Raw genomic sequence first — 24,205 nt, 5'->3', positions numbered from 1 at the left:
TCTTGCTCTGGGCTGAAGATCCTCCCAGCTAAACAAGTGTATCTTCCCCGGTAGACTAAGTTAAGCCTTCACAAAACAGAAAGAAATGGTTCAAATACTTGAAAACAAGCCTTCCTGGTACTCTCAAGTTCCTTCTCTTAGTAGGACACATGCACAGAGAAACTGTTGGCAACTAACCACAAACCTCTGTAATTAAATAAGTATATATATATATATATATATATATATATATATATATATTTACTTGGCTGCGCCAGGTCTTATTTGCAGCATGCAGATTCTTTAGTTACAGCATGTGGGATCTAGTTTCTGGACCAAAGATTGAACCCAGGCCCCCTGGGTTCATGAAGTCTTAACCACTGGACCATCAGAGAACTCCCCAAATCTAATTTTTTTGTCTTTATGATGTTTTAAATAACATAGAAGCAGCACATTCTTGATGAAAAATTAACAATAGAGAGATGAATAGCTACAAAGTGACCTTCTCCTCACCCCTACTCCTGAGGGGAAACAAACATTCATGGTTTAGGGAATGCTCTTTCAGATCCTTTGCCAGGCACACCCAGGCAAGCGCGAGGCTCTAACACATAAACCCACGGCTCCTTGGCACAGGCCTGGAAGGTGAAACTTTCTACGATTCTACTTCTTTGGTGGGTAAGAACACTTCTACTGGAAAGAATTTTAGAGACCATCTAAGGACAGAGTCTAGGTCCTCATTTTGGGATTGAGAGGCTCCTATGAAACACAGCCACAGGAACTGGGCAAGGCCACCAACTGGTCCTAGCGCACACAGGAAGCAGGTCTCTGCATCCCCATCCAGATGCTCTTCCCACTCCACATACTGTCTCTCAGGGGCCAGCATGGACTGGCCTCCGCACTGGAACCCGGTGTGCTTTTCTTTGTTATCCTGCAGCGATCACCCTGACAAAGTAAAGCAAACCGACGCAGATGGGTTTTGGAGCCAGATGGGTAAGGTTCACATCCCTGCTGCTCCTCCACTTCCTAGACTTGGGACAAGTGACTGAATCTGTGTCAGTTTCCACATCTATAAAATGGGGATGACCACACATGCCTCACAGAGCTACTGTGAGGAGTCAATGATCTGATGTGTGTGAGGCACTTAGTTCAGTCTTAAAATGGTCCTCAGCACTGTCAGCTACCGCCAGCACCATCAGCATCTTTTAAAGGTATCTGACTCTCCTAATCAGGGAGAATCCAGTGATTACTAATTGGTTTCTTATTGCTTCCCTGTGCAGTTTGTGACACGTCTTCCGTTCTCCAGTTTGCTTCTCTCCGTTCAATGACAATGGCTTATTGAACATTTCCGATGTGCCAGACATCATTCCAGGCATTGGAAAAAATCATGATGAACAAGCTAAACAAGATTCCTTCCCGTAAGGTGCTTCCATCTAGTGTGGAGAGGAGAGACAGCCAATACACAGAGGAGACAGGATCATTCTAGAGAGTGGTGAGTGCTCAGGGGACGTTTTATCTTTTTATAATTTTATTTATTTATTTGGCTGTGCTGGGTCTTCATCGCTTTGCTTGGACTTGCTCTAGGTGTGGTGAGTGGGGGCGGCTCTTCGTTGCGGTGTGGGGGCTTCTCACTGCAGGGGCTTCTCTTGCTGCGGAGAGGCCCTAGGCTGGCAGGCTTCAGCAGCTGCAGCTCGTGGGCTCAGCCCGTGGGCCTTTGTTGCTCTGCAGGATGCGGAATCTTCCCAAACCAAGGATCGAACCCATCTTCCCCTGCATTGGCAGGCAGATTCTTATCCACTTCACCATGAGGGAAATCCAGGGAGGACATTTTAAAGGTTAAAGAACTAGAGCGTGATGAGGGTTGGGGAGAGAAGGTCCTCTGAGGGGGTGATGAGGAGGGATCAACCTAGTGAAGATGTCAGGGGGAGAGTTCTCCAGGCACAGGAAGAGCAGGTGAGATGTCCTCAAGTCCGGGTCAAGGATGGGATGGGCTAGGAACAGAGGGACTAGCAAGCTTGGGAAGGGAGAGAGTAGCCCCAGGTGGCTGAGAAGGCAGCAAGTGCTCGCCAACGATTCCACAAGTCACTCACTCTATCTGGCTTCTTACTCTAGGCTTCACTTACTCCCTTTCAAACATGATGACACCCTCCCTCTCCCTGCACCCTCCCTCTACCTGTCTCTGGTATCTGGCATAAAATAATGATTTAGCATATGCCTGCAGGATGAATGAACCCCTCCAAATGGCAGAGCAGAGCAGCGCTTGCTGGGAGTGAAGAGCAGTTCTGTTCAAGGCTGAGGAAGGTGAGTCCCAGAGCCGCCACTCTCCTGACAGCTCCCCAAGAGGTCTAAGGAGTACAGACGTTCTTTCCGGGGTAAAGAAAGTGTTTGAAAATGGCTTGTGGTGATGGATGCACAATGGTGCAAATTTGCTAAAAGCCATTGAACTGTACCTTTTAAGTGGGTGAATGGTATAGTATGTGAATTGTATCTCAAGAAAGCTATTTTTAAAAAATCATCAGAGGGACTTCCCCGGTGGTCCAGTGGTTAAGAATCCGCCTTCCGATGCAGGGAACGATGCAGGTTTGATCCCAGGCTGGAGAACTAAGATCCCACATGCCTGGAGGCAACTAAGCCTGCTTGCCACAGCTACTGAGCCTGAGAGCTGCAAAGAAAGATCCCGAAAGTGCAACTAAGACCTAACACAGCCAAATAAATAAATATTTCTTAAAAAGTCATCAGCGAATTTTAGAGGAAAACTTTAAACTCAAATAACAAATGCAGGTTTGCTTAATATGGAACTGTTCCATAGCGTCTTCACCTGAAGACAGGTACCCTGGCATACTTCTGTAAGGTCTAAAATTATAGCCTATTATAATGTGTATCTGAATTGTACTTTGCAGAAGCAAGAGACCAAAATAGAGACCTCAAATTGTCAGGCATGGGGCAAGAACTGGGTCCTGCTCCCTATTAACTCAGGGCACGCATGCTAAGTCGCTTCAGTCGTATCCAACTCTTTATGACCCTATGGACTGTAGTCTGCCAGGCTCCTCTGCCCATGGGATTCTCCAGGCAAGAATACCTGAGTGGGTAGCCATGCCCTTCTCCAGGAGATCTTCCCAACTCAGGGTTCAAACCCATGGCTCTTTTGTCTCGTGCACTAGCAGGCGGGTTCTTTACCACGGAGCCCCCTGGGAAGCCCCCCTATTAACTGCTGAATGACACTTGCTTGATCTGAGAATATTCCTGCTGAAGTCTGCTTTTTGGGTGGCAGGAAGGGGAGAGAAGGGAGGAGGCCCCAAGCATTAGAGGGGGTGGAGATGGGCGGACGAGGGTGTGGCTGAGTTGCTCTGGTGAGCACTAGGCCAGATGTTACAAAAGACACACATGTTCAAAACTTGGGCCGCTGCCAGTATCTGAGGGGAGCGTGTGATGATAAATGCCTGCTTTCCGAGAAACCAAATCCTAACCTCACACCCGTAAAGATGCTGGACAGTGATACAGGAATGACTGCTTTCTCTTTCATAGGAAATCCTCATTTTCTATCTCCCTCCCCACCCACCTTTCATAAGGTTTAGAGTCAAATGGTCAAGGGGCTAAAAGGTTTCTAACAGCTTCATGGACCTTAGAATTTTGATTGGTAGGAAGAAAATCTCAAACTGGGAACAAAAGAGGCAGAGAATAGGAGTTTCCAGCCACACTGTAGATACCATGGTCACTTCCCCTTAGCTCCAACCAGAGCTAGTTTCTTCTTCCTAAGGTTGCCTGCACCATGGATAAAAGGAGCTGTGAAGTTACCAGATATACTCGGAAAAATCAAAGTGGGATTCCAAACAATTCATCTCATCTTCAAATCAATAGCTTAAGATAGTAAATACTATTTGTTTATATTAATATGTTGAAACAAAAAGATCATAGACAAAAAGAAAAATGGTGAAAGGGCAATTAATCTTCCAGGACAGAAAGCACTACCATTTCTCCTAAGTATTGTTTTCTGTTTTATTTTTAAAGTATTTTTATTCTGACTGCTCCGGCTCTTAGTTGTGGTGCTGGGGATCTAGTTTCCTGACCAGGGATGGAACCTGGGCCCCTTGCATTGGGAACTTGGAGTCTTAGCTGCTGGACCTCCAGGGAAGTCTCATAAGTAGTGTAGAATAAGGCTGCTTTAAAAGAAAAGACTCAAGAATGAGGGCCAATTTTTGTACAAGATAGTGATAAGCATGAAATTATTTGGGAAGGATTCTATATTTAAGAAAGAGAGAGAACGCACTTTGCCCTCACGTATTACCAACAGCAGCAGACCTCAACGATTAATATTCCATTTCATCTGCCAGCCTGTATCTGTTCCTCTGTAAAACACCTTGTCCTCTATCTTTACAGACTGCAAGAATTCTTTCTTGAACTGCAGGGATAGAGAATAATAGATATTTATCTTGATCCTGGCAGGAACCCAAGATGAGGCTAGTATCTTAAATTGGTAGATATAGCATCTAATGGCTCTGAATCACATTTCTTGACTTAAATGGGAGTTACCCTAAGGACTCAAGGGTTAGAAAAAATATACTTTGGAAAAAAGCGGAGAAGAGTGTTTCATGTCATCCCAGAAACTTAGAGCAGACAACAGTCTAGTGGTTCTCAATGTGGAGTGATTTGCCCTCCAGGGGACACCCAGCAACATCTGGAGGTGCTTTTGATTGTCATGATTGGAGGGTGCTGGGGTACTAGCGGGGCTTCCCAGGTGGTGCTGTGGCAAAGAATTTGCTTGCAAATGCAGGAGGCATGGGTTTGATCCCTGGTTTGGGAAGATTCCCTAGAGAAGGAAATGGAAACTGCTCCAGTATTCTTGTCTGGAGAGTCCCATGGACAAGGAGCCTGGCGGGCTACAGTCCACGGGGTCACACAGAGTCAGACACGACCAACTGACTGAGCACACACACTTATGGGCATTGAGTGGGGAGGGACCAGGGATGCTGCTAAACATCCCACAACGCACATGCTCATACAGGCCAAGATGTCAACAGTACTGAGGCTGAGAAACCCTGATCTAGTCCATTTTATAAAGACACCGAACCAGATAGCAATCAAGTGACTTCTCCATGGCAGCGGTGGTAGAAATCATCTTACTTCCAAAGTCTGAGATTCTGACTGGCTCTAGGATTTAGCGTGTCACAGATCTTCAGGTCTCAGATATTTAAAAATGTGTAATCTCACAGAGCATGACAAGGCCACAAGTGCAGTGCTGCCAGTGGATAGGTGTCCAAGGACAGAAGACAAAAGCCTTGGGGGGAAGCTTCCGGAAGGCAGGAAGTGCTCCCCCCACCCACACCACCCAACACACACAAAGGTCTAGTTTCAGGAGGGTTGCTACCTTCTCCCAAATCCAGGGGGCTGCTTACAATACGATGCCAGGAGAAGAAAACATCCTGTTGGACCTGGGCTCAGGGTCACGCACAGGAAGAGGGTGGAGCCCGGAAGAGAAGAAACACTGAAAATCCAGACGAGATGGCTGAGTTTGTGGAAAATCTTCACCAAACAGGCATACTGGGTGATCTTCTCCAGTCAGTCTTCCACACTCTATAGAAAACAGAATCTGCTTCTTACGTTTTCAACTGGTTTATTAGTTCTGCAATCCCATTTTTTAAGAATAATTTAAAAAACTTATTTGCTTTTGGCTGTGTTGGGTCTTTGTTACTGCGTGTGGGTTTTTCTCTGGTTGCAGTCATCTGGGGCGACTCTCCAGCTGCGGTGCGCCGGCTTCTCTTGTTGCAGAGCACGGGCTCTAGACGACAGTCAATAGTTGCGGCGCTCAGGCCCAGCTGCTCCAAGGCGTGCGGGATGTTCCCCCATCAGGGATCGAACCTGCATCTCCTTCACTGACAGGTGGATTCTTTACCACCAAGCCACCAAAGCAGCTCCAATCCCACTATTTTTTGTTTTATGTTTCCTTGGCCCGCTTTCCATTTCACTCTGCTGTTTCACATTACCTCCCATCTGAACTCTTGGTTCATTATTTTTATGTTTGAGGGTGATTTAAATTATTTTCCTTATACCTGTCTTCTTCCAGAATAAATTCTTTACAAGTGTTTATGCCACAATTATGTCATTTTTCCACATCAAATGTTTACAAAGTTCCTGTGTAGAGTTTTTTTTTCTTTTTTTGCTCAAATTGCCTAGATCAGAGGTAATTCTCTCTTGCTGTCTACTTGTACCAAAATGCCCAGGTGGGCCATTTTTGCCCCCTCCTCATTTACTGAGGCATGATTTGAAGACTGCCTTCAGAATGAGTTGTTTCCACATTGGGCCAGTGCCCTTTCTCCAGTCTTCCATTAGGGGATCAGTAGGGGAGAGATGACTTGTGAAATTTGTCTCTCCAAACTGTAATTCAGCAAAATATTCTGAGCCAAAGACCACTCCATTGAAGGTGTATATTGGGGTCCAGGAGGGGATACCCAGTATCAGAAACAAAGACTTTATACTTCACTTGATTTCCTGCTTCACAGTGAACTAATGAGCTAATTCAGCATGAAATTCCTGGATTTGGAATGTCCCAAATTTTAAAAAATTTATTTTTAATTGGAGGATAACTGCTTTACAATGTTTTGCTGGTTCCTGCCGTATAACAATGTGAATCAGCCATAAGTATACATATATCCCTCCCCGCTGAACATCTGTCCCATCCCCTCCCCCAGCCCACCCCTCAAGGTCATCACAGAGCACCGGGATGAGTTCTCCGTGTTATAAAGCAACCTCCCACTAGCTGGTTAACACAAGGTCAACACAGGGTAGCGGTACAGACATTTCAGTGCTACTCTCTCAACTCATCCCACCCTCTCCTTCCCCCACTGTGGCCCGTGGGGCAAATTCAGCCTGCTGCTTCTTAGCTTAGACCTTAAGCTAATAACGGCCTTTACAATTTTAAAGGGGTAGAGGGAAAAGAAGCAGCAGCAGAGATCACTGATGAGCCACAAAAACTGAAATATTTAAACACACAGCCCTTTGTAGAAAAAGCTTCCTGATCCTGGTCTTGCTCAATGGATAAGAACAGACAAGTATCAAGGCAAGTTTCTACAAAGTCCAGAACACCAGGACACAGGGAAAGATTCAGAGGCGACAATACGGGACATGTACGAAAAATCAGGAAGTCAATGATTCAAAGGCACCTTAAAGGCAACAATAAAAACCAAGATGACAGTGGAGCCAAGCTTTCAAAAGTCTAAAGGCAAACAATTTCCAACATAGAATTCTATGCTCCTCTGAACCATTAGATAAAATAAGTATTTTCAGACATCAGATTAAAATAGGTATTTTCAGACATGCAAGGTGATGAATTCTTTCAACTTTTTTGAAAATGTTTACCTTGATTTGTTGCTGAGACATATATTCTCTGGGTATAAAACTCTAGATTAATATTTTGTATTTTTCAGTCCTTCAAAAATACTCCTCTGCTGTTCTCTAGCTTACGTTGATTCTGACAAGAAATGTGCTGCCATCTTTGCCGCTCTTCTGTACACAGCGTGTCTTTGCTCTCTGGCTAATCATTTTATTATTACTGCTTTTAAGCAGTTTGGTGTATGGTGTGCTCTGGTGTAGATTTCTTCATATTGCTTATGCCTGACATTCACTGAACCTCTTACATCCGAAAGTTCATAGCTCTCATCAAATTTGGAAAATGTTCAGCTAACACTTCTTCAAATATTATCTCTGATCCTCCCATTCTTTTCATCTTTATATGTATTAGACTCCTTCACACCATCTCCCATCTTGTTGATACTCTCTTGCTTTAATTCCCTTGATCTTTTCTATGTTTCCCTTTGAATATTTCCATTGAATGTTTCCATTGCTTTGACTTCAAGTACACTCATATTTTCTTCTCCAATGTCTAACCTGTAACCTTAACTTTTACCAAAAAGCATTTGTGTAGAGAGATAAAAACAAAGATGGAAAGAGGTTAACAGTTGTGAAATCTAGGTAGAAGGTAGATGGGTAATCATCATACTGTTCTTTCAAATTTCCACTGTGTTGGAAATTTTTCTTAATAAGGGATTGGGGTAGAGGAAAAATGAGGATTCCTCTCTATGAGAAACTGACCAGATCTTTAAGTCTCAGTGAAAGTTTGACGAAGCTTATTACTCTAACTAGATTCACAGGGTCGCAAAGAGTCGGACACGACTGAGCAACTGAATAGAACTGACTGAGAGTTTCAAAGTTCCTTAAAAGATAAGTAGGAAAAAGAGACAGAGACAAGCCCATGATGCAATCAAAACATTTAAGTTCAATAGGATACCCCCGGCAAGATTATGTGAGGTAAACCAAATCTGAAAACTCTCAGTGACCACCTGATTGCCTCATCTTAAAATCCTGAAGCACTTTTATCCAAAACATGGTGAGGTCTGTCGACTGAGTAATTTTAAGCGGTTTGTCTCACAGTAATCTATTGTTGAAAGCCTATAGTGTGAAACTCACATGGAGCAGAGGGAGTCTCTTGTTCAGCACTGTTTTATTTTCTGCAAATCCCTAGCAACTAGTACCAACAATACCCATGTGTCCAGGGACCAGGGAAAGGCCTCTCTCCTTTGCCTCTGGGCTACACCAATGCTCAGGAAGATGGGTAAAAAAAATCCATGAGAGAAGAGGGTCAATAAGCTTTCTTCACCCTGTCACTCCCAGAGTAGGCGCTCTGAAGACCATCTAAGCTTAAAGGGTCTCCCTTCCGCCATCAGCTGACAAACAGAAGTGGCTTTGTTCTTACTGCCATTAAGGAAGTTCATGAGGATCATCTGAGACTAGAATAGAACCAGCTGGAAAGTCCTGAGCTCCCTCTAAGCACAGTATAAGCAACCTTCCTGCCCTCACTATTGTAACACTCCTAGTAGCTTATCCCTGTCATTGTGAATCTATGCTGGCACAGAACATGGAAATAATACTGTCTTTCCTCAACAGCCACGGATAAGGAAGACCTGCCAATGTCATTCATCGAGCAGACTAGGACAACTCGACTTCCTGCTCTAGATGAGTCTGGACCAGATTCTCCTACGATTTCTTCCCAGAGCCAACACTCCATGATTTGATGGCATCTTGACACAGCATAGCACACAAATCCTCAGAGCCTTGCATTACGACTGGCTACAATCATTTCCTCTTTCTTCCACAAAACAATCCTGAATAATGAGGTTCAGACAGCCAGGGACTGACTTTAAGACACAGGGGAAACACCACAGTGAGAAGAAGTTCTGAAAAGTTTCCAGCTGCCAAGCCCCTCAGCCTAGAGAGTGGAGATTCATCACTGAATGAAGCCTCAGGCTTGCTCTGGGATGATCTGAGTGCGGGCCCCGGAAGCCACCAAATCCGAGATACTGTTTGGCTAGCCTCCCTTCCCACCTGACTCTCAAGCCCCGCTAGCTATTCTTCTTGTGCCTGGGTGTAAATGTTGGAATCCCCTGGGATGGGAAGTGGGGGAACCCAGGCCCCCTTGTCACCCTGCACCCTTTCCTCTGTGATCTGACCCACTCCTACAGCTTCCAACAGCTAAGGACGCCCCAGCTCCAGTGTCTGGCCCAGACCTCCTATACCCCTGCCCTTAATGACAGCCCATAGGGTCCAGAAACACAACACCCACGAAAGGGAACCTTTCCCAGCAAACCCGTTTCTTCTCCTTCATTCATCTTGGTGAACAGCATGGCCTACCATGGGCTGCAGAAGCCAGAAAACTGGGAATCTTCCCCAACGCCATCTCCTCACCCTCTGCATCCGATCGATCACCATAACCTGACGTTTCTACCTCCGAAGACACCTTCAGGTCTCTTTACTCCTCTCCACCTGCCACTACTGCTCCAGCCCTGGCAGCGATCCCCATCCCCACCATCACCACCAGAGCTCCTACCCCAACCCTCCGTCCAGTCTCCACACAGCGACTCGAGGTCTTTCTCAGCCAGAACCGAACCATGTCTCTCCCCAGCTGAAAGCCTTCAGCGGCTTCCCAGTGCTCCTGGAATAGGGATATAGGTCCTTCATAAGGGCAGAAAGCCCTGAGCACCTCTCCAACTCCTGTCTGCATACTCCCTCAGCTCCAGCCAGGCTGAACCTTTCTCATATTCTTGCCAAACCTGGACACTTCTCTATGGGACTTTACTCTCTCCCAGACCCCATCAATATCACCCTCCTCCTGGCCAGCTCCCCTCACCTCCTCCAGGTCTCCCTCAGCCTCCCTCCTTCCCCTGGCCTCTTTGGGGGCTCCGTCATGTGCTGTACATCATCACACCACAGTACCCCCTCTTAAGGCGTTTACCCGATGTATTACCACAGCCTGTGTGAATCTCACTAGGACCAGGTCTCCTCATACACCATCACCTCTGCTGCCTTCAACACAGCTTCTGGCACATAGGAGAGAGTGCAGAAATATTGGTTAAATGAACAAAAACATTTGGTCCCAGAGGCCTCAGAAACATGATGAAATGGAAACAAGCCATGACATATGGTCCTGGGTTTCTCTGACATCTCAGCAGTCCTCCGAACAAGGACTGACTGCTGGAGACTCTGATTTAAACCAATTTTTTTTCTAAAGCCTTTTTTTTTTTTTTGATATTTGGTTGCACTGGGTCTTCATTGCTACACGGACTTCTCATTGCGGCGGCTTCTCTTGTGGAGCACACGCTCTAGGGCGAGCAGACTGCAGTAGCTGCAGCAGAATGCCTCGGTATTTGTGGCTCATGTGCTCCAGAGCACAGGCTCAGCAGCTGTGGTGTACAGGCTTAGCTGCTCTGCGGCCTGCAGGATATTCTCAGATTAGGGATTGAACCTGTGTCCCCTGCATTGGCAGGTGGATTCTTACCCAATGTACCACCAGAGAAGTCGTCCAATGATTTTTTAAAATTTTGTTTGTTTTCCTATCTCTATAAACTTTTTTGTTCCTAAGAATAAAATAAGCTTTCCTAGTATGATAATTACTTAATATCTCATTCACTTCCTACCAGTTCAGCTCTTAGGCCAAATCATTAGTAGACATTTAAAGTGAAATGTCAATGGCCTGTGAGAAACAGAAGGAAAGGAATTCTGGAGATCTGCTCTGTGACAGCATCTAATTTGAGCCATCAGTAGTTCTTACTCTGCCCCAGAGACATATATTAAGATCAGATCAGTGTATCTCAGAAGCAATTGCTTTAACCAACACAAACTTTCCCAAAGAGCACTGAGTGGGCAACAACTGGCTGTTACCTGGCAATTATCAGATCCTGTGCCTATCAAAACTATAAGAGATGTGCCTCCTTGACTCTGCTAAGGTTTTATTCATAACCTTGAGCAGACAAGCTTATCTCAGTAATTATAACTGTAAAATAATAACAACCCCTTACAGAGACTCATTGTTTTCTGAACAATTGTTTGTATTATTATTTAATGCAGGCATAAAAGAATTCTGTGATGCTGGGATTAGAATTTCCAATTGAAAAAGAGGTTAAATAACACATCCAGGTTACCCAGTCACTAGGGGTTGGAACTGGGGCTGTCAGCTAGATGTTCTGTCTGACTAGAACTCTTTCCACTCCATGACACCACCTCTCATTGATCAAAAAAAATGTTTTTAATTAAAAAAAAAAAAAAAAAAGCCTGGTGACAATAAGCAAGTAAAACTCATACTTGCTGAAATTCAAATGAAGTCTTGATGACTTCCTTGGTGGTCCAGTGGTTAAGAATCTGCCTTCCAATGCAGGGAATGTGGGTTTGATCCCTGGTTGGGGAACTAAGATCCCATATGCCAAGGGGCAACTAAGCCTACAAGCTACAACTACAGAAACCCACATGGGGCAAGGACAGCCTGTGCGCTGCACAGCCAAAAAAAAGATAAAAAAAAAAAAAATAAAAGAAGTCTTGGCTATCTCACCTTAACTTTAGTTCCAGCAACAGCCCTGCTCAGAAGCAATTGACTGGAGCAATCAAATCAGAGGATGGCCCTGGGGGTTGTACGAGCACTTCTCATAGAGGCAAGCCACAGGACTAAGGTTCACGATTTATGGCTGTTGAGTTGCCAGTGATAACTATAAGATTTGGCCTAACTACTCCACTAAAGAAAAGATTCTTCACTAGCAGCCAAATACCTGTTTGTCTAAGAGGTGCTGTGTGCCAAGAAAGCCAGAGGGAAAATCTTTTAGTGCACATTCAAAAAGCCCTTTTTGGCTTTTGTGGCAGATATGCTCTCTTACATCTGATGGGTAACACATGGATGATCCCTGAGTCCCAAACCACTTCTTATGGAAATTTTACCCCAGATTAAACTACTTATCACCCTATCACAAGAGTAACAGCTAGTCCACAACAAAGAATACTGCATGTTAAGAGATTTGGGAGGGGTTATAGGGAGGGAGCCTATGGGATTCGGTCAAAGCTGTACTCAAATGAAGATTAATATCCTTAGATGCTTTTATTAGAAAAAATAACCAAGTGTTTGATTCAAGAAATTAGAATAAGAACACATACACACAGACACACACCACAGAAGGAAGAAACAGATTTTTCAAAAAGACAAAACAATCAAATCTCTTTCCATGAAAATACTACTACTAACAGGGTAGAATGAGAAAAGATCACAACTACTGATGCAGAAGATATTATTTAAATTATACAAATCTAGGTCAATGTTAATAAGTTTGAGAATTTTAGGTTGAAAGGCCTATTTTTATAAGAAAATAGAAATTGCCAAAATTGATTCAATTGATACTGAATAAATAAATAGTAATCAAATACATTTAAAAGACTGGCAAATATTTATCCTCTTTCCCCTAAAAAGCAGCAAATTCAAAAATTTTTATGGATAAATCATTCCTAACATTCAGGGAAAGGAATGTCCATATTATTTGATCTATTCTGGAACACACAAAAAAGATAAGAAACTTCCCAATTCAATACATTGAAGGAGTGAGAAATTCTGATGCAGAAGATCTGGAAAAGATGAAAGACAGAGAAAGAGACACACAGAGAGAGAGGAATTACATATATATAAAATATATTTTATATATATAAAATATACATATAAAATACATAGTATTTAGTTGTTCATTCCAAATATTTATTGAGTGTCCACTATGGGCCAGCACTGTTTTAGATGCTGGGGCTATAGTAATGAACAAAACAAGTCTATGCTCTCATAGAACTTACATTGGGCTGGTGGAGGCCAGGATAAGCAGACAAATAAAACAGTAAGTGTGAAATGTCAGATTTGACAATTCAGCATGGTGAAGGGGATGAAAATTATATAAATTTCAGTTTTATATAATCAGAGGAGAGCTCACTGGTAAGGTAGCCTTTGACCAGGGACTTAATTAAGGGAATAAGCACGTAGATACGTGAAAGAACACTTTAGACACAGATAACAACAAATGCAAAGCCCTGAGATGGGAACATACTTGGAATGATCAAAGAGCAGCAAGAAGGCTCCAATACTAATGAATATAAATGCAAAAATATTAAGCAGAATTTAATAAGCAAAATAATAAGCAGAATAAATTCTGCATCAGAATTTCTCACTCCTGAAAAATAGTGCATGTCTATCAAGAAAGTTTATTTCAGAATATAAGGATTGCTCAATATTATAATTAATTATATTACATTACTAGATTAAATGAGAAAAACTATATGGTCATTTCAAAAGAAACTAAACCAGTAGTTAATCCTGATTTTAAAAACAAAACAAATTTGGGGGTGGGTAGGAGAGAAGGAGGGGAATATATGTATACTTATGGCTGATTCACAATGTTGTATAGCAGAAACCAGCACAACATTGTAAAGCAATTATACTTCAGTTAAAAATAAATTTTAAAAAACAAACAAAATGAAACAAAAACTCAAAATAAGCTGGAACTGAAAGGAAGTAAGTTGGATATCACTTCCTTATGGAAGCTTTCTCTAACCTCCCTATGTTTACATCAGACTAATGTCTTGTATCATTGTAATTCTTATGACAATTGTAACTAACAATTACTTGTATTAACTGTAAGACTACCATATTAGAATCCTTTTTAAAAGTGAGGCATTTCAAAAATATGACACTTTTAATTAATAAACTCAGAATGAAGATTCAATTGGAGCATTCAACAATTTTTAAAATTTAAATGAACTGTCTGAAAGGGCACAGGATGACAGTTGTAACAAGAATAAGTCATTTCTACTAAAACTAAACAGAAAAATAAAGAAGGTAGAAGATTAAGGAAATAGGCAAACTGGTCAGATTGAAGTGTATACTTATTCATCAAGGCTTTCCACCCTTACATTTAAGAGGTAGAGTAAAAACAGTAATTTAAAATGAAAATAACATGTGGATTAAAATGCAAATTGAACAATCTAATTTAAAAATGGGCCAAGTGTTTGTGTAGACACCTCTCCAAAGAAGATATACAAGGTCAATGAAAGTGAAAGTGTTAGTCACTGAGTTGTGTCTGACTCTGTCCATGGAATTCTCCAGGCCAAAACATGGAGTGGGTAGCCATTCCCTTCTGCAGGGGATCTCCCCAACCCAGGGATGGAACCTAGGTCTCCCGCACTGCAGGCAGATTCTTTACCATCTGAGCCATCAGGGAAGCCATAAATGGTCAACAAGTACATGAAAAAATGTTCAGAATCACTAGCTATTCAGTTCAGTTGCTCAGTCGTGTCCGATTCTTTGCCACCCCATGAATCACAGCATGTCAGGCCTCCCTGTCCATCACCAACTCCTGGAATTCACCCAAACTCATATGCATTGAGTCGGTGATGCCATCCAGCCATCTCATCCTCTGTCCTCCCCTTCTGCTCCTGCCCCTAATCCCTCCCAGCATCAGGGTCTTTTCCAATGAGTCAACTCTTCACATGAGGTGGCCAAAGTATTGGAGTTTCAGCCTCAGCTGAACACCCAGTGAACACCCAGGACTGCTCTCCTTTAGGATGGACTGGCTGGATCTCCTTGCAGTCCAAGGGACTCTCAAGAGTCTTCTCCAACACCACACTTCAAAAGCATCAATTCTTCACCGCTCAGCTTTCTTCACAGTCCAACTCTCACATCCATACATGACCACAGGAAAAACCATAGCTTTGACTAGCTGGACCTTGGTTGGCAAAGTAATATCTCTGCTTTTTAATATGCTATCTAGGTTGGTCATAACTTTCCTTCCAAGGAGTAAGCGTCTTTTAATTTCATGGCTGCAACCACCATCTGCAGTGATCTGGGAGCCCAAAAAGAGAAAGTCTGACACTGTTTCCACTGTTCCCCCATCTATTTCCCCTGAAGTGATGGGACCAGATGCCATGATCTTCGTTTTCTGAATGTTGAGCTTTAAGCCAACTTTTTCACTCTCCTCTTTCACTTTCATCAAGAGGCTTTTTAGCTCCTCTTCACTTTCTGCCATAAGGGTGGTGTCATCTGCATATGTGAGGTTATTGATATTTCTCCCGGCAATCTTGATTCCAGCTTGTGCTTCCTCCAGCCCAGCGTTTCTCATGATGTACTCTGCATAGAAGTTAAATAAGCAGGGTGACAATATACAGCCTTGATGTACTCCTTTTCGTATTTGGAACCAGTGTGTTGTTCCATGTCCAGTTCTAACTGTTGCTTCCTGACCTTACATAGGTTTCTCAAGCGGCAGGTCAGGTGGTCTGGTATTCCCATCACTTTCAGAATTTTCCACAGTTTATTATGATCCACACAGTCAAAGGCTTTGGCATAATCAATAAAGCAGAAATAGATGTTTTTCTGGAACTCTCTTGCTTTTTCCATGATCCAGCGGATGTTGGCAATTTGATCTCTGGTTCCTCTGCCTTTTCTAAAACCAACTTGAACATCTGGAAGTTCACGGTTCATGTATTGCTGAAGCCTGGCTTGGAGAATTTTGAGCATTACTTGACTAACATGTGAGATGAGTGCAACTGTGGGGTAGTTTGAGCATTCTTTGGCATTGCCTTTCGAAACGCAAATCAAAACCACAATGGAACACCACTTCACGACAACTAGGATGACTATAATAAAAAAGACAGATAATAACATGTGCTAAGCTATTATGAAATAGGAACCCTCATACACTGCTAGTGGTGCAATCACTTTGGGAACAGTTTAGCAGGGCCTCAAAAAGTTAGTTACATTTCCCAGCAACTCTATTCCTAGGTATCTACCCAAGAGAACTGAAAACATATTTCAAAAATAATATAGCATAAATTTTTAAAATCCATGAATATAATATATCTTTTCATCTATTTAAGCTTTGATATCTTTCATCAGTATTTGTAGCTTTCAGCACGCAGATCTGGAACACATTCTTTTTGATTTACACCCAAGTATTTCATGTTTTTTGTTCTACTCTAAATGATACTAATTTAGATTTCAATTCCTAATTGTTCATTGCTAGTATATAGACATACAATATATTTTTGTAAATTGACTTTGTATTCTGCAACTGTGCTAAACTGTCTGCAATTCTGCTTACCATACTGTTGCTCCCTTATTTGTGAAGCTAAGAATTTTTATTTTCACTCTGAAATATAGAAAAGAAACTAAAATACTAAAAGTAAATTTAAAATGTCAATTCTCAAAGTGATCTGCAGATGCAAGACAATTCCAAACAGAATGCCAGAGGAATTTTTTTTTTTTTTTCAGAGGAATTTTTAAAATAGAAATCAACCAGCTCATTCTAAAATTTATATGGAAAAGCCAATGAACTAAAAGAACAAAACCAATTTTAAAAAAGAAAAACAAAGCTGGAGGACTCACAATATCTGGTTTCCAGTCTTACTTTAAAGCTACAGTAATCGAGTCATAGTGGGTTAGTGAAAGCATACATAAAGATCAAGGAAACAGAACAAGAAGTCCAAAAATTGACCACCCAAAGATGGTCAATTGATTCTCAACAAAGAACAACGACAATTCAATAAAGAAAAAGGATAGTCTTTTCAACAAATGGTGCTGGAACAACTGGACACTCACAAACAAAAATATTTACATGTACACAAAAATGAAAACCAAAAACATTTACATATACACAAAAATGAACCTTGATCATAATTCACAATATATAAGATTAACTCAAAATAGATCAAAGACTAAATATAAAGCCTACAACTATAAAACATCCACAGGAAAACAGAAAAAAAAAAAAACAAGAAATCTTTGTGAATTTGGATTATGTAAAGATTTCTTAGATAGGATACCAAAAGTACAATTCATAAAAGAAAAACTGGATAAACTGGACTTCATAAAAATTTAGAATTTTTTCTATTTGAAAAATACTGTTAATAGAATGAAAAGACATGTCACAAACTGTGAGGAAATATTTGCAATTCATGTATCTAACAAAGACATATACCCAGAATACATAGAAAACCTCTCAAAAAAATCAATAATAAGAAAACAGATAACCCACTAAAAAATATGCAGAAGATTTAGATGTTCCACCAAAGAAGATACAGATGGCAAATAAATACAAGAAAAAATGCTTAACACCATTAGTCATTAGAAAAATGACAATTAAAATCATGAGATACAACTAACTAGGAAAAGGGCTAGAATTTTTTAAACTGACAATACCAAGGACTAACAAGGATGCTGGTAAAAACTGTAAAATGGTTATACCACTCTGGAAAATAATTTGACAGTTTCTTGTAAGGTTAAATACACATTACCACACAACCTATTAATCCCACCCCTAAGTGTGTGTGTGTGTATATATATATATATATATATATATATATATCCAAGTGATATGGTCACACAAAACCTGTGAATGCTTCTAGAAACATTATAGAAGCATTTGCAATTGCCCAGAGCTGGAATAATGTAAATGTCCTTAAGCTGAAGAATGGAGAAACAAATTGTTGCATATTCATACAACAGATGAGCAGCCAGCAATGAGAAGGGGCAAACTACAGATACATGCAATATGGATGATTCTCAAATGCCCTAATGGTAAGTTAAAGAAGGCACATTCAAAAAGCTTTGTAGGGTATGACTCCACTGTTAACGACATTCAGGGCTCACCAGGGGCTGGGGGTGGTAGCACAAGGGAATTCAGGGAGTGATGACCTGTTCTGTATTTTGATTACTGTGGTGGTCATATGATGGCAGGTAAATCTGAAATTTGAAGAACTGTTCACTAAGAAGGGTAAATTTTACTTAGGCAAATTATTTTTTGTTGTTTAGCTGTTAAGTCATGCCCAGCTCTTTTACAACCCCATGAACTGTAGCCTGCCAGGTTCCTCTGTCCATGGGATTTCCCAGGCCAAAATATTGGGGTAGGTTGTCATTTCCTTCTCCAGGGAATCAGGGCTGGAACCCACCATCTCCTGCTTGGCAGGTGGGTTCTTTTACCACTGAGCCACCAGGGAAGACCTATGCAAATTATACCTTAAAATGGAAAAAATATGACATATATTTAATATATTTCAAGTATGCTATCTAAGGTTTCTTTTTTTAAAAAAAAAAAGTATAAGAATGAATGAAAATTGCTTCAATCTAAGTGTTCTCTCAACTTCTGACACGTCCTATGACTCATGGCCCCATCTGAAAAAGGTATGCATTTTACGTACCCACAGTCTCCTCCAAAACTGAAACTACATTCTCTTCCTAAAGAATGTGATTCTTATAAACAAATGTGGGGACAAACTGCTAATAGTTAGGAAACAAGAAAAGCAATACATTTTGTAATTCTTGAATCTTTGAAACACTCTGACAAAACTTCAGGGAACAAGAGTAAAATTTGGATTTGTAAATTACAGCATGGATTGACATAACTAAAACATCACCCATTAACATGAAGTAGACAGAGAATGGGGGGGGGGGGTTTCGCAGGGGATGGGGTGGGGGGGTAGAGAATGAAATTCTCCTTTCTCTTGCAATCTCTTTACAAAGTAGAGAGCAGAAAAAACAAAACCCTACATTTATAGACAGAAATTAATGGGGTGAGCAGAATGGGAAACAGAAGTTGCGTGTGGTTACTAATCATCCATGTTCTTCAAGTCTCTTCTTCCATTTTCCAGCTCATCTGCACTTCACTCAGGAAGTTTACCCAAGACTTCACTTTCTCCCCCAAAACTGTGGCCCCACAGGATATAGGCAGCCTGTCTCTTCTTGAATTCCTCTAACATTTGTACTGACACTCTTGTGGATCTTGTCATAATGATAAGATTGACTGAAAGAACTGTTTCATTGTTCAGTCGCTAAGCTGTGTCCGACCCTTTGCGACCCCCATGGATTGCATACAGCACACCAGGCTCCTCTGTCCTCCACTATCTCCCCAAGTTTGCTCAAACTCATGTACATTGAGTCGATGATGCCATCCAACCATCTCATCCTCTGTCATCCCCTTCTCCTCCTGCCCTCAATTTTTCCCAGCATCAGGGTCTTTTCCAAAGAGTCAGCTGTTTACATCAGGTGGCCAAAGTATTGGAGCTTCAGCATCAGCCCTTCCAATGAAGTTTCTTGGATGATTTCCTTTAGGATTGGCTGGTTTGGTCTCCTTGCTGTCCAAGGGACTCTCAAGAGTTTTCTCCAGCACCACAGTTCAAAAGCATCAAAAACTGTATTAGATGCTATACCAGCACTATTTCTTTTAAAACTCATAGAACGGGACTTCCCTGGTGGTTAAGTGGTTGAGACTCTGTGCTTCCAACGCAGGAGATGCGGGTTCGATCCCTGGTCAGGGAACTAAGATCCCATATGCCACGTAGCAAGGCCAAAAAATAAATAAAAATATTTAAAATAAAATAAAATAAAACTCATAGAACCACAGAAGGTAGGTGCTATTATTACCCATTTTATAGATGGAGAAACTGAGGCACAAAAGGATTCCATTATTTGCCAAAACCACACAGTTAACAGTAGTAGCCCAGAATTTTATTCCAGGTGGTCCAAATCCAGAGTTCTTTCTCTGAATCATTATACATAAAGATTCATCCAACATTCATCCAACATTTATAAGGACGAAGTACTATTTGTCATACTAAAGACAGATTTAAGAATAAGAGGAGATCCTATTCTCCCCTCAAAGAGCTTCTGGTCTAGTTGGGTGAGACCACAAAGAAGCACGATAACTGGTTATACCCTAAGTGTGTCACCAGAGTGACATGAAAGGGGGCACAGGATTGTCTGTGTCTGTCACAACAGTGTGAAATGGTCCAATATTTGAGTGTCCCTGTATTCCCTCATAATTCCTACCAGGCTCTGAACAGATCTTTGTTGAATGAACAGCTAACACTGACCCATATCCTCTACTTTTGTTGTACCTGTACCTGTTGTCACCCACTGAGCATGGGTCTTTATCTAATATATTCATCCCTGTTCAGTTCAGTTCAGTTCAGTCGCTCAGTCCTGTCCAGCTCTTTGCAACCCCATGGACTGCAGTATGCCAGGCCTCCCTGTCCATCACCAACTCCTGGAGCTTACTCAGACTCATGTCCATTGAAAGATATGACAAGAAAGATAGGACAGGAAGCCACAAACTACATTTATCTTGCTCTTGAACATATCCTTAAAAACACTGATTCATTCCATGAATATCTACTGACAGCCAACTATGACCAGCCACTGACAGTTTTTGGTACGGGATACAGGGATGAATCATGTAGTCATGTATGGATGTGAGAGCTGGACTATAAAGAAAGCTGAGTGCCCAAGAATTGACGCTTTTGAACTGTGGAGAAGACTCTTAAGAGTCCCTTGGACTGCAAGGAGATCCAACCAGTCCATCCTAAAGGAAATCAGTCCTGAATATTCATTGGAAGGACTGATGATGAAGCTGAAGCTCCAATACTTTGGTCACCTGATGTGAAGAACTGACTCATTTGAAAAAACCCTGATGCTGGGCAAGACTGAAGGCAGGAGAAGGGGACAACAGAGCATGAGATGATTGGATGGCATCACCAACTCAATGGGCATGAGTTTGAGTAAACTCCGGGAATTGGTGATGGACAGGGAGGCCTGGCGTGCTGCGATTCATAGGGTCGCAAAGAGTCGGACACGACTGAGTGACTGAACTGAACTGAACAGGGATGAATATATTAGATAAAGACCCATGCTCTCCCAGAAGCAACATTCAAGGGGATGAAACAATCAAACAAGTACCAAAAGCAAAAAACAACCCAAAAAACTAATTTTAAGTGTAATGAAAAAAATAAAATTAGGGAGTATGATAAACAGTGACTATGCGGTGTTAATTTTTAGACTGGGAAGACCAGGTTGTGAAGGTGACGTTTAAACTGGGACTTTGGTTAAAAAAATCTTTGGTTTATTTTTTTAGAGGAAAAAAGCAAAGCTAGAAACAACTTCCAAAATTAGGAGTCAAAGTTAACAGAATTCTTTATGTCACTGACAAAGAATTGCAAAAATATTTCTTCCAAAATTTTTACCTGACTCAATTGTTATAGAAATGCTGTTTACACATTCACCAATTTCATGTAAAATTACCCTCTTTTTTTTTGTAAACAGTGGCTTTATTTCAGAAAATAAATTCTGACCATATGACATATTGGTGTTTTTTTTTTGATACTTGCTTCTAAAAAAGGCCATTGCGGGGCAGGGGGGGGGGTCTACCTGCATGAAGAAGCATCACAGTAAAAGGATACAAAAATGTGATGTCCAGAACACTTGCTTCCAGGACTTTGTTTTAAAAGCACCTTATTCAAATATAACATCTGAAGGAACATAACACTCAACATAACATTCCATATTTCACAACCCTTTAGAAAGCGTATTGGAAGGAAATGGTATACCTAGAAAAATGAAGAAAGTTATTATTATTATTTTTAACTAATGTTGCAAGGAAATGGACACCAGGTTTTAGGAAATTAATTAACGCTGATTTTGGCAAGTCATTTAACTGCTCTGAGCCTCCATTTCTTTCCCACGGGTAAAATGAGAGTATTGACCTTAGAAGATCCCTAGGGGTCCTTCCAGTCCTAAGCGCTTTGATTGGCCTTTAAAATAGAAAGTACGTGATTTGGAACCTTTACCGCATGGGGTAGGCAGGTGTTGTCGTGGACACTTTTTTAAAAAACTTGCTCATTTGGGTTTCAGTGTTTATAACAATTTTCTCCTGGAGTAATAGGTCAGAGAAGGTTGTAGAACTGGGAATATTTTGTATATATCAACGAAGAGAGTGAATAAGAAGAAACAGTGACGCCCAAAAGGACCATCACAGTCAAAAATCCCATCTGACAGCCAGAAAGAGACAGAGGAATTGCTCTAATTGGAGAGAATCGTTGGAAAGGAAACTGTCATTTCCACCATTTTCCTTCTATTTCCTTTCTTATCCTCTTCCACTGAGAAAAGTCCACTTCTAATTCTCTCTCGATTCCAAAAAAGACGGCAAAACCCACAGCAATCGTCTCCCGTTAGCACCAGAGACGCCGTTTTCCAAATATGACCACCGTCAGCCCTCACTCCGCTGCAGCCCCACAATCTCCATCATCCATTTTTTAAAAATCCATTTAAGTCAAGCCTTTCATCCAAACCCACGAACGACTATTTCCTCCCTGTAACAGGGGTTTGCACGGCCCGAAATCAAGCCCCGGCTGAGTCCTGCGAACAGGGAGTCCGTAGACTGCGGTGCTGGGCAGGGCAACTCCTCCCGCGCACCCTAGAGCTCTCCCAGTCTCCCGGGTGATTGAAGACGGTTCAGGACCCTGAGAAGACCCCGCCCTCGAAGCCAAGACCCCGGCTCGGGAGGAGGAGCCGGGTGGCCTCGGCCCCGGCAGAGCCAAGCCTTTGGAAACAAACAGGCTTCTCTCCCGCTGCAAGGAGTTGGCTCCTGGGCGGGCGAGCGGCGCGCCTGAGCGCCGCGGCGCGCGGAGCCGCCGCTCCCAGGTGGGTCTCTGCGGCCGGGGACCGCGGCTCCGGCTCCCGGGAAGGGATATAGGGGGAAGCGGGCAGGAGGACGCAGGCCGAGATCTGGCACGTCACGACTCCACGGAGGAGGGTGGGAAAGAGGGAGGGACTGGGGATGGAAAGAGGAGTGGAATAGAGGAGCTTGGGGGAATAAAGAAGGCGAGAGGAGGAGAGGGGGAAATGGGGAGAAGGCACTCGGGGTGAAGGAGGGGGATAGAGGGGAGGGTAATAGGCCGCAGGGGGGCAAAGGCGAGGTGAAGGGGGAGACGTGGAGCGATGGGAGTGGAGGGAGATGCAGGTGAAGACCGAAGAGAGGGATGGGGAGAAGAGGGGAGGGGTGCGACGAGGGGTCAGGGATGCGGCGAAGGCGCGGGGGAAGGAGGAGAAATGCGGGGGAAGAAGGGACGAGGGCCGCAGGAGGCCGGGAGGGACTTCCCTCCGAAGAAGGCGGCGCCGGGATAACGGGACCCTCCCAACCCGGGAGCCTCAGGCCGAGCGGGCAGCGAGAGGCCAGCGCGGAGGCGGCGAGGGGGGCGCGCTGCGGGCAGGTACCGAGCCGTAGCCGCCGCCGGCGGGGAGGAAACCCGACTCCACTTACTCTCTCCGACCACCGCCTTGAGGCCAATGGGGGCCATCGCGCCGCGCGAGTCTCTGGGCTCCTGGCCTCCTCACGCGACGCCCGCAGACACCGCCGCCTCCCGGGGTCGTCGGCGCGCTCGACTGGATGCCACCCGCCGCCCCTGCAGCCGCGGCTCGAGAACGACTGACGCGCGGGCGCGGCGCGGGGGTGCGGCGCGATCCAAGCCAGAGCGAGGCTGGCGACCCGCCGGCGCGCGCTCGGGGGCCGGCCCGGCGGGAGGGGCGGGGTCTCGCGCCAGCCGTCGGCGTCACCCGCGCACCTCCGCCAATCGCACTGCGGCCCGGAGGCTCGGCCCCGCCCCCCGAGATGCGGCTGGATGCGAGGCGGTCCCTGGCTGGCGAGAAAGCCGCGCCCTCCCCCTCACCTCACGCGCAGCGCGCGCGGCCTGGCAGTCGCGCGCTCCCGGCGCGCTGGGTCCTAAGGTCCTCTCCGCAGCCTCCGCACCAGAATCCCCGGCCTCCTGGGAGCTTTCCATCACCCCCCTTCACTCCCCCTCGCCCACGAAAGGAACTCGGAAGCTAGATCTCTTATTAGTAGTACCCACTCCCCAAGACAACGTAACGTGAGCTTTATTGACACCATCTCTATCTCTTTGGGTACCCATATCCATAAATCCACCATCCACTGAGCTCTTAGATGCATCAGCTCATTAAATCACAATAATTGGGCATTGTTTTTAATCTCCATTTTTAGGTGAAAAAAAAATAGGCTCAGAAACTGAGCACTAGACTTTGTCTTAGGTTGTGCATCATTCATTCGCAAAT

The 24,205-nt window shown here is 43.4% G+C and overlaps 1 protein-coding gene across 2 annotated transcripts in view; it reads right to left on the bottom strand.

Moving 5' to 3' along the window:
- The window catches only part of STXBP1 (syntaxin binding protein 1), a 69,420-nt gene extending 45,826 nt beyond the window's left edge, over positions 1 to 23,594 (bottom strand). Inside the window, exon 1 of one of the 2 annotated variants that reach the window (XM_040225183.1) lies at positions 23,400 to 23,594. In XM_040225183.1, the coding sequence (XP_040081117.1) occupies positions 23,400 to 23,436 (37 nt within the window). In that variant the 5' untranslated portion in view covers positions 23,437 to 23,594. The remainder of the gene's footprint in view (positions 1 to 23,399) is intronic. The other variant, XM_040225184.1, reaches the window with a different exon arrangement.
- Positions 23,595 to 24,205: the final 611 nt, after the last annotated feature.

Source organism: Oryx dammah, unplaced genomic scaffold, assembly GCF_014754425.2.
Source record: "Oryx dammah isolate SB20612 unplaced genomic scaffold, SCBI_Odam_1.1 HiC_scaffold_25, whole genome shotgun sequence".
Lineage (NCBI taxonomy): Eukaryota > Metazoa > Chordata > Mammalia > Artiodactyla > Bovidae > Oryx > Oryx dammah.
The sequence above is the reverse complement of the archived record's forward strand: the minus strand, read 5'-3'. Positions and strand labels throughout refer to the sequence as shown.